This window comes from Podarcis filfolensis (assembly GCF_964270895.1).
Source record: "Podarcis filfolensis genome assembly, chromosome: 14".
In the NCBI taxonomy this organism is placed as follows: Eukaryota; Metazoa; Chordata; class Lepidosauria; order Squamata; family Lacertidae; genus Podarcis; species Podarcis filfolensis.
The window spans coordinates 10,303,760-10,315,110 of record NC_139616.1 but is presented as its reverse complement, the minus strand read 5'-3'; the positions used below and the strand labels follow the sequence as shown (position 1 = coordinate 10,315,110).

The following is an 11,351-nucleotide window of genomic DNA, read 5'->3' as shown; positions in this document are numbered from 1 at the left end:
TGGGGTATGAAATCAATCTAGTCCTGAACTGAGTTTGTAAGTTTATCCAGGTACTTTGAGATATTGATACAAGACGGCTGCCATCACATGGCTATGCTCTGCCCTACACAAAGCAGCCTTATTCTGTTGTGTCTAGCTATTTTGGTCTTGCTCCCCCAACAAAATATATTGCATCGTGAGAGATCAATCACTCAGTTGGCAGCATGAGTGTGTGCAAGACTGTGGGCACTAAGCATCTCATACAGGTGTCTCAGCCTCTGCAATAGCCTCTGCTGGGGAAGGTGTCATTGACCCAGTTTAGAACACAATAAGCCTGCTGGATCAGACCAAAGGCACATCAAGGCCAGCATTCTGTTCTCAGTGGCCAACCAGATGCCTGCGAGCAGGACCCCAAGTACAACAGCACTCTCCTTGTGATTCTCAGCAACTGGTATTCAGAGACATACTGATTCCCAACAGTGGAGGTAGAATAGAGCCATTGTGGCATAAGGTAAGGGCGGGCTGCCATATTTCTTCATAATGGTATATCTACTATTCAGGGCTATAACCTGTATTTGGTTGACCAATACAATTTATTAAAGAAATAGGCAATCATTGGGCAGCCCAGCTGGACATTACTCAAATTGCCTTACAAACCTAAGTTCCATTGTAAACAACTGATAGACCGGAAGGCGCAGGAGATGAAATGCGTTCAGCGTGGCAGAGAAAATGTGCAGTTGCTTTCATGCTTTGAATGCAAGTTCCAGGTTCAAAGGCCATTGTGCCCAGTAAAAATATAACAGTCGCTACCAGTCAAAGTAGACAAGACAGGACAGATAGAACGCAGGTTGGATTATGTTCTTCAATTGTGAGCTGAAGCTGCAGTTTGCAGATGTTTGCATTCTAAGGCAGTCTTGGTCATCGATAAACTTCCAGCCAAGTTGTATGCTAGAGGTTGTTGGGCACCTTGGTTTTTGTATTAGAAAACACCAGATTGACTAGGCATTAAAGGGCTTCTCCAGCTCCTGCTTTAGACCCTATAATAAGAATCCCATCTGAAGGTTATTACTGTTCAGTTAAAGTTCAGGTTAATTACCACAAACAACACTTACATCTCATAAGCATAGAAACAAGCCTATTATGGAATTAAAGTCAAACAATAAGCTTTAATACTGTTATTAGAAAAATAGGTACTGATGTATATAAAGGTAGTTACAATAAAGTATGTTATATTTTTGTAGTTGTACATACACTACAAAAACAGGCCTAGTCATAGAAGTGCAAAGCAAGTTCTACTGGGACTTTTTAAGCTAAAAGATTAAATGAGTTGTGGAGATAAACACAGTAAGAGACCAGACAAACTTCTACAGAGCGATGAAAACTAATTAGATGAATTTATTATGCATACTATACAAGGTGGATGTTGGTAAGGAGCAACTAAAATTTTCACCACTTCAGCATCAAAAATGCATTAAGGAATATATCAAACCAAACAGTTCTTTGTGGCCTCTGCACACACACTCTCCTATGACAATGAATAATGAATGGATGGGATGGGAGTGAGGGGAAGAACACTTCTGAATCACTTAATTACTCCACTAGTTAACTACTGGGAAGAGTTTGGGGGTTACAACATACTGTCTTCATTATAGACGTACTCGAGCACTACTAATCACTGCATAAAGCTGATCGATTGCTAGACTATAGTGCAGATAGATCTCTGAAAAAGGTCATTTTATCAAATAGTAAAACTCATATTATACAGTATGTACACAAGTTTTACAGCTTTATCTTGTTGGAGTAAGCTTAAGAGTTGAAAGTTAGTAATCCACTTGCTCTTCTATAAAATGATTGTTGATCTAGCTCCTTGTCTCCTTCACAGCATAGATGATCAAACTATCTTCAGTTGAGGTTTATCCAGAGACACAGGTCCAACATCAGACTGAACTGGTTGGTACTGTAGTATATATTCTTATGGATCACCAGCTTATGTTCTCTTTACAGTCTTTAACATTTTAATTCATTGGTGGACACGGAAAATTTGCACAGTCACAACAATAATATAAAATAGCAAACTGTAACTGGGGGAATGGAATGTTTAGATTTACATGGCTATTTATACCTCCCTATATGTCAAACCAGCTCATCTAACTATGATCTGTGGTGTAGTAGCAACTAGGAAATATTCCAAGTCATTTGCTGTTCAGAACTACTACTTTTAGGCCAGTCACTTTTCAGAAAGCCTAGCTTTTACTTACTTCTACAAAAATAAATTGTGAATGTACATTAGCAACCTTCAATAAAAAGCCACTTAATGTTACCTTGTTCCTCTTGAATTAAACAGAGGGCTGTTCTCCTCAACTTCACTTCACTAATAACAAGGTATTAACTTCGCTATTAAGTCTGTTTCAGTGAATATATTTATGTTACAGGGAGAGGAAATCAAAATTAGATACAACCAATTACTGAATTACTTCCCATAGACAAAAACTGATATGCTAGAGACTTTGCAAGTATTTTCCTCATTTAAGACAGAACAGATAATGAAAAAACAGCCCTAATCTCCAGTATATCTAAACCTATCACCCAAATATTTTAATATATCCAATTTTGATACAGAAACAAGGTTAAGATTTTTAAAAAAAAAAATTAAGAGAGAGATGAAGACAATGGGAGTTAGTAGTAATCAGTACCTTTGAAACCAGGTCTCTTGATTAGTATTATAGGTCAGAACTAACATGATTATATTATTTGCTATATTGTCTCAAATTTGCTTTTTAAAGGGTGGGGGCTTTGGAAAACAAAAAAGGTAAGCTCTTTTGACAACTTTCCCCCTCCCCCCCAAAGAATCCTCTTGGAAGAAGCCGTCAGAGTCTTGTTTCTTTTACAGTGAAGGTGTCAGGCAAAAAGAATATGAAATTCCTTTAGCACAGACAAAAATACCACCATAGATGTTAACTAGCTTGAACTGTCATTTCTATCCAATATGCAAGACAAATAGGTCAATTCACTGAACCACTCCTGCTGTAGTATTGATAACATACTCTGACAAATAAAGACTCAGAATGTTTATCATGAATCACTACAATATATGTAAAAAAAATAATTAACTAGCACTTCCCAATCCAAATGTATGGATTACTTAACTACTGAATTAGATGTTCTTTATGTGTCAGAGACCTCTAATAGCATCAAAATATACCCATATTTTCACATTCCAAAATATCCTGCATAGATTTTAAAAGATGCAGATGTTGTAGTAGCTTTGGAATACCCTAGTTATCTACAAGTTGCTTAATGTGATATACTTGCCTTTAAACTAATTTAGCCCCCTTGAAGTACTTTGCCTTAAGGTATACTAGCTAAAGTGTTTTGTATCTATAGTATATATTTAGACTAATCACTGTAGGTTACTGTTGACACAGAGAAAGGATATACTAGCAAAGCCTTTCTATTATAGTTCTTTAAGTGATTTCCAGATTTTAAACGCAGAAGTCTGCTATTTTCAGTAACATAGTTTGACTCAAATGAGGATTATGACTTTCAAAGGTACAGAATTATTTGTGCTTCCAGTTGGCACATTTTTTTAAAATGTAAAGTTAACAGATATTTGCAAAAGTTGTGCAAAACCATCTTATTTACAGAAATGGCACAAAAGTGAATTCAGTCTATGCACATGCACACTTCATTCACTTCAAAAATGTGTTCTACACTACAGGACCAAAAGGAATACCAGCTTCAACAGGCAGTTGTCGATAAGCACGAGTTTTACAAGAATTACACCAAAATGAGCAAATATTGCCCAAGTAAAAAATCTATTGTTAAAGCTGAAGTAGGTTTAAGGCCATTCAAGTTCAAGAGCAGATACACAAATTAAATCAGAGCCCCATCTCTTTTTTCTTTTTTTTTTAAATACATGCTTTACCTTCTAGCAACTTGCGGTCTAAAACCTCTAGTTTACAAAACCAAACACAAGAAACACAACAGGTGGTTGTATTCAATAGAAACATACTATGCTGTAACTAAGGTGAACTAAAGAAAGCAGAAACATAAAAAAAATTGTCAAACCTGCTATGTCACTTGCTGGAACCAGCCCTACACTAGCAAATAGGTAATATGTACATTTTTCAAGTAGATTACTTTACATTGCTCTAACAAAACGTGTCCTTTTTTTAAAATCAGTGCATTGTTCTCAATTCTTCCATGGACTACACAACTTAATTCTTAACAGGACTCTCTTACAATAGCAGCACAAGCTACCACTACCTGCAAAGCGGTCAGTCAATGACTTAGTGGAAACAAAAAATGTGAGAAGTAACTATTAAGGAAATATTAAGGGAATGAGAAGATTCATGCAGTTCAGCCAGCCAGCTTGCTAGCAACAAGAGAGGGTTTCCGCTGTGGAAGGTCCTGTGGAGTGGGAATGTGGTCACCTGTAACTTCGGTCTTATCAGGAGCTGCAGTAGGGAGTTGCTTATTCTTCATCTTTGCTTTAGCCATATTGTAATCCCCAGAATCAAAGTACTTTTGCTGTAAGGCAAGAAAGAATCGGTGAACTGAGTACAACAGAAACAAACACTAAATATACTACTTTCCCCAAGAATCGCCTAACTGTGCGACATTTTGGGCTTACTGTAAGAACAGCCTGCTGGATCAGGCCATCTAGTGCAGCATCCTGTTCTCGCAGTGGTCAACAAGATGCCTGTGGAAAACCCTCAAGCAGGTTTTATTTAAGTTGAGACAGAAAAACTAAGCTTATACCCGATCAAATAGTTATGACCCATCAAATGTAGCCTGTTAGTCCAAGACCAGATATGTAAAGGCTAGGGAAGTTTAAGAATATTGCTTAAAGCATGTTATCTATCTTAATGAACAAGACAGGCGTCTTTATATTGCAGCCATGTGAGTAATTAGCACCTATGAACAAACAGAGCAAAGTCTGAATAAAACTATTTCAGCCTTGCAGAATTATAAATAGAAATAATATTCAAAGAATATTATGGGTTACATTTATTGCTAGCATTTTATTGCCATCAACAAGTGAAATTATTGTCTATTAGTAAAGGTGTAAAGCATTACAAAATAGGCTTCTCTTAATTGGCACGTCCACACTTTTAAGACAGATTATACTACCGTAGATTGGCAGCTGCAGTTTGGGGGTTCTTCTTATAAGCCCAGTTGCCTAATACGCTGGGCAGCTCCGAGCCGGGAGAAAACCGCCCGGCGCAGAGCGGAGCCCGCCGCCCCTGCTGCTGCTTCCAAAGCAGCAGTGAGCAGGCTCCATGCCAGGCTGCTCTCTTCCGGCGCGGAGCAGAGCCCACTGCCGCTGCAGGGGGGGAGCGGCTCTGCTCTGCGCCGCCCATACCCAGCGTATAAGATGACCCCCGGCTTTTTAACCTCTTTTCCGGGGTTAACAAGTCGTCTTCTACGCTTTCTACATTTGTTTATATTTCAGACAGTCCTGGTGGTGAAGGGGTTAGTATTGAGATATGACTACAGCAAGTATGTTTCTAGACTACAGGTCCCTGACGATTGGCCATGCTTACTGAGGCTAATGATAGCTGGAGTCCAGAGGGTCACAGGCTCCCCATTTCTGAACCAGAGAGATGAAGTTTTGAATTCCTGCTCAGACACTACGCTCACTGGAATGTTACATTGCATTTCTTGGTTCTACCATGGTTCTACCGTGATTTATTATCTTCTGCTCATTTTAAATTAGATATAATCCAATATATTTTAGAAAACATATTTGGTTTATTTTCTGTTAATTTTTTTTCACACTTTGCTCTGTTTAATATTTGCTTTCAACCCAATGTGATTAAATATGTTCTTATTTATATAAACTGGGGGAAAGGAAGTTGGCAATGTTTAATTGCTTACTCAAATGTTTCTATCTATTCCCAGTCTTCATAAAGTTCTATATGGCATATTTTCTTAATTGCAATGTGTCCAGGTACAAAAAATATAAATTTGAAGAATTAGCGCACAGAAAAATATGTTCACACCTCATATTAATACCCCCAGTGAAATCCCCATTTGTCATTACCAGACGGTGGCTTAAACACTAGCTGGCACCAGTGATGGTTATAAAGTTAAAAAACTATTCTGGTGTATACTATATTGTATAGGTAAAAGCCACTTCCATAACACTCTGGATATAGCAGCTATACTCCCCTTCAAAACTTGGTTACTTGATAAAAGCAGGACTCTGCAGTCAACTCTCAATACAATCACGAAATGTTGGAAATAACTTTCAGAACTACTGAGTTACTAGTCGAGGCCTTGGCGGTTATTTCAGTTTCACGTGAAAAGATGCATAAAGAGGTCCCTCTCATCTGAAAGGTTATCCTGTAGCAAGTTAAATACAATCTAATCTTAAGGGGTTGTTAGGGCTGTGTAGTAAATTTCTTGGTGATGGAAAACAAGAGTACTTGCCAGACCTTTTGAAAAATGCTATATAATGTTCTAATTTCAGAAAGCCTTTTTAAAAATTCACAGTATTGCTAAGGCATTGTCCACCACAATATTAATGTCACTTTTAGTACTGCTGCCCATTTGTGGTTTATAAATATTTGCTTTACACATTTGCTTTATGCCTGTTAATTTTTTTTGCAGAGAGACAGGACAAAAAGTTCATATATAATTTAAATAAATGATCACTAATATAGAGTACGTGAACACTTGAGCATGTATGCTTTCACTGTTCCAGTTTAACAATCCCCACCTTCACAACCAAGTAGGCCACAAAATACTCTGTGTTCCCTAAAGCCTTATTAAGTCTTTAAAACTAAAGGAGAATCTGTACCAATGGACCAATTTTAGTTTTCAAGTTAATGTAACTCAGTGTTTGAAACTAAGCAGGCACCAGTCACATTTCACGATTGGCATCTGGCCTTTTGTGAGCAAGTGGAGATGTCTGGTAGCCACATTTGGCGCCTAACATTTCCATCTGGCTGGCTGGTACTTCTGCGATGCTTGCTGGGCAGCTTGCACTAAAATACATTACTCTTTTACTGATGCTCTGCCCTGCAAATCAGCTGGCTTGCAACACCAAAACACGCTCCAATGTAAAGAGGCTGTTTGCTGGATGCCTGATCTGCCGCTGCAGGTGTGTGAGGGTTAATGCTGCCTTGCACACCTCACATGTAGAGGGAGAACACAAGGCACTGCCAGGTACAGCCCAAGGGTAAATGTCAATGGTGGGGACTGAGGCGAACCAAGGCAGAGATGCCTTGGTCCCAATAATGGTACTGCCCAACTGTGGATGCTGGTTTTTATTTTCTTCTGGATCAACAGTTACATTTGCTTTTTATTAAACTGTGTGTTCTTGAAGAAACAAGTAATTCACGCAACGTATTTTCACAGCTCTTTTAAGCAAAGTGTGAAGAATGCCTACTTTTAAAAACACACAGAGATTGGAGGGAAAATGTCAATTTAGAAAGCACCATGCACCGTTTGTGGGCTCTGATATGAAGTGAAGTATGCTTTCACTGAATCACAACTGAAATAGATAGGCCTTTACTGCCCAGAAAGTACGATTGAGGTGTTGGTTTCAAAGCAAACTTCTCATCCATATGAGCAAAACTGGCATCATTGCAAGCAGACAGATTAAAAGGCTTTACTTGCTTAAACGGACTAACTACACATGGTTCAAGCTTACTCACTCCTTTCTGGAGCCGCTTTCTCAAGAAATCTGAGCCCCCAGGCTTTTGTCCCAGATGAGGATATCTGGCCTTCAACTTTGCTTCTTCAGCTTTCTCAGGACTAATCACCTTGTCTTCCATTTCCTGAAAACACAAGGAATTAGTATTTCTACTACATTAATTATGCCTTCCTCTGAATCATCTTGCAATTTCACAAAATGCCCATCTTTAAATATTCAACTTTTATTGGCTAATCCCCCCCACCAGCAATATGATGTGATTAGCCCTATCAATTTTCACATCCAACATATACCACACTTAATAACTGTTTTCACCAACTGAGTAATACCAGGGTTACTGCCCATTTTACAAAAATATGTACACTGCTACCTTTTAAGTTGGGTAAAAATGCATGAACACCTAGAGATTAGACCTGTATATTTTGTGATCCACCCAGCTGAATAACCCTTCAAAAGATGTATACCCCATTTCTCAGCCAAGAATGGTTCTCAAAGCAGCTTACAATTACAACCACACACAAAGGTTCAGTATTTCAATAATACTTTGCCTCTTCCCTCACTCCAGAGAAAGAGTAAAAGGCACTGCAAGTGGACTCAGAACCCGGCTAATAGCCCTTCTACTGACACGCATGTAGCTCTTCTGCAGCCTACGAGAGGTACAATAACCTTGGTCTGCAAACATAGGGGTTGTCAAACAAGCTATAATACAGCTTTGTAGGTCACAAGTTATTTGCACCCAGCCTACATTTATTGTCTGCTATTTGAGGAATCAACATGAGCCACAACCTGGGATTATGTGGCCAGTAACAGAAAAGCATCAGAATATCCATGTGCTGCCCCCTCAGATAACAAACAGATGCTGGACAGTAGTTTTCAATTCAGTTCCAAAGCTTCACTCTGATAATGACCTCCTGTAATATAAATGGCGCTGATATGAACACATGGAATAATAAGGACACAATCCAAACCATGCAGGTGTGCTTAGAATCTACTGATTTATTGGGTTAAAGCAGGCTTCCTTAAACTCGGCCCTCCAGATGTTTTGAGACTAAAAATTCCCATAATTCCTGACCACTGGAGGGCTGAGTTTGAGGAAGCCTGGGTTAAAGTATCTTCAAGTTGCATGTGTGAAGATATTGTTTTTATTAAAAGTCAGTAAACAAAATGCAAAAACAGTTAATTGTTTTAGACTTATAATACATAACTCTTAAAAAGAACCCAGACCAACAAACAACTTTATATCCCATGGTAAGACTTCTTCAATGCAGGCCAGTTCAGAACAAAAAAAAATTACAGCGAGTTACAAGGTCTCCCCTCTCCAATGCACTTTCAGCCCAATCCTACACATATTTCCTCAGAAAATCACACCAAGTTTAATACTCCCAGGTATGCCCGAGTAGAAATGGCATATTGACCCTAATTTTTGTTCTTTATAGGCTAAAGCAGTGTTTCCCAAACCTGGCAATCCAACTGTTTTTTTGGGACTACAACTCCCACCATCCCTAGCTAGGACCAGTGGTCAGGGATGATGGGAATTGTAGTCAAAAAACAGCTGGAGACCCAAGTTTTAGAACACTGGACTAAAGCAGAAAACCTGTCCATTACAGCTTCTTTACTGCACTAAAGCAGCATCAAAGCCTGCCTCTTTCATATATACCAGCGATGGCCAAACTTGGCCCTCCAGCTGTTGTTGGACTACAACTCCCATCATCCCTAGCTAACAGGACCAGTGGTGAGGGATGATGGGAATTGTAGTTCCAAAACAGCTGGAGGGCCAAGTTTGGCCATCACTGGTATATACCAAAGAGAATGCTGGCAATTAACAAAAAAACGAGATTTACACCCATGGCGTGTTTTCCAAGCTGGGCTTGAAGCGAGGCGGGCTAAGGGGGCTCACGAGCCGCGCACGCGGCCTCCACGCTGCACGTTGCGGGGGAGCGAGCGAGCGTGATGAGGGGCCGATGTCGTCACATTCACGCCGCGCTTTCCCCGGCTTGCTGCAAACCAGACAATACGGGCCCAAGGAGGCGCTTGCGCCCTCGGCGGCGGGCACGCCCACCCCGGGCTCCCTCCCTGCAAGTTCGACACAGCGAATGGGGGCAAGGCGACCCGGAGGCCTCATCAGCCCGCCCTATCTCGCCGGCGTCGGGGAAGCACACCGTCCCCGCGGACCAAGGGAAAGAATAAATAAATAATAATAGTAATAATAATAATAATAACAAACGTGAGGGGAAAGTGGCGCCGCCACCACACGCGCTGCGGAACAAAACGCCTCGGCGGCGCCCCTCAGCTTTCGCCCGCCCAGCGCAAAGTTTTGTGGCTCCTGCTGCGGCCGTTTCTCCACGAAGGAGGGAAACTCGCCTGCCAGGAGCGGGAAGGGAGGCTCTTGAGGCGACGGCAGGGATACCCACACTCGCATCCACCACGGAAAGTAGCAGCTCACATACATATACACAGAGAGGCCTTTCCCTAGACTTTGCGCCATATAACGCGCGCGCGCGCCAGGCGGCTGAGGTGAACCAAAGCTTCTCTCAGGAACCGTCCCTCTAAGCCCCCGATAAAAGAATTAGGGCCGAGAAACGAAGGCAAGCCGGTGTGTGAGGGGAGGACTCCCCTGACTAAACTTTCCCCCTCAGCCAAGTCGCGGCCTAAGCTGCCTCCGCCGGCTCCGGACATGGCGCCTGAGATGCTCTCCTTCCCTCTCGCACCGCTTCAGGCCCGGCAAAGCAACGCCTCACCTTCTGCTCCTCCGCCGAAGCGGGCTCCGGGCTCTCCGCAGACATGGCTTCCACACAACCGCGGCAGCAACCCACCGGAGGAGAAAGGCCTGGAGCCGGCGATCAGCTGCTGCTGCTGCTGCTGCTCCTGCTGGTGGTACCACAACCGCGCACAAGATGGCCGCCCGCGGACGACGGCGAGCCGGCAGGCTCAAATTTCTGCTCGCGTTCCGGGTTGCCCCGCTACCCTGCCGCCCCGCTGCAGAGCAAGTGGATGAGGCCGGAGAAGGGCAGGCGCGGGATATGCGGCTCTCTCGCAGGAGGATCACAGCTTGCCGCTTGCGTGCGTCACATTGCGCTCCCCTATGGGATCCCGCTCGTCCGCTGTGGCATTCTGGGAGATGTAGTTTATTGGTGCTTGGGGCTGAGCTTGATGTTCTCGGCAGCTCTCCTCTAATGTAGACGCGGGTGTTGAGAAGAAGGGTGCCGTCCTAACCCCAATTACACGGGAGTAAACTCCGTTCTTGGGAGAAAAGCAATGACAAACCTAGACAGCATCTTAAAAAGCAGAAACATCACCTTGCCAGGAAAGGACCGTATAGTTAAAGCTATGGTTTTCCCAGAAGTGAGGTATGGAAGTGAGAGCTGGACCATAAAGCAGGCTGATCGCCAAAGAATTGATGCTTTTGAATTATGGTGTTGGAGGAGACTCTTGAGAGTCCCATGGACTGCAAGAAGATCAAACCTATCCATTCTTCAGGAAATCAGCCCTGAGTGCTCACTGGAAGGACAGATCCTGAAGCTGAGACTCCAATACTTTGGCCACCTCATGAGAAAACTCCCTGGAAAAGACCCTGATGTTGGGAAAGACTGAGGGCACAAGGAGAAGGGGACAACAGAGGATGAGATGGTTGGACAGTGTTCTCGAAGCTACCAGCATGAGTTTGACCAAACTGTGGGAGGCAGTGGAAGACAGAAGTGCCTGGCGTGCT

At 42.1% G+C, this 11,351-nt stretch overlaps 1 protein-coding gene across 1 annotated transcript; it reads right to left on the bottom strand.

Annotated features, from left to right (window-relative positions):
* Positions 1 to 1,354: 1,354 nt before the first annotated feature.
* Positions 1,355 to 10,721, bottom strand: ARPP19 (cAMP regulated phosphoprotein 19). The gene is made up of 3 exons (XM_083587116.1): positions 10,381 to 10,721; positions 7,644 to 7,766; positions 1,355 to 4,509 (listed from the first exon to the last, which is right to left on the bottom strand). Exons 1-3 carry the CDS (start codon positions 10,423 to 10,425, stop codon positions 4,339 to 4,341), a joined length of 339 nt encoding a protein of 112 aa, XP_083443242.1. The 5' UTR covers positions 10,426 to 10,721; the 3' UTR covers positions 1,355 to 4,338.
* Between the last annotated feature and the right edge of the window lie 630 nt (positions 10,722 to 11,351).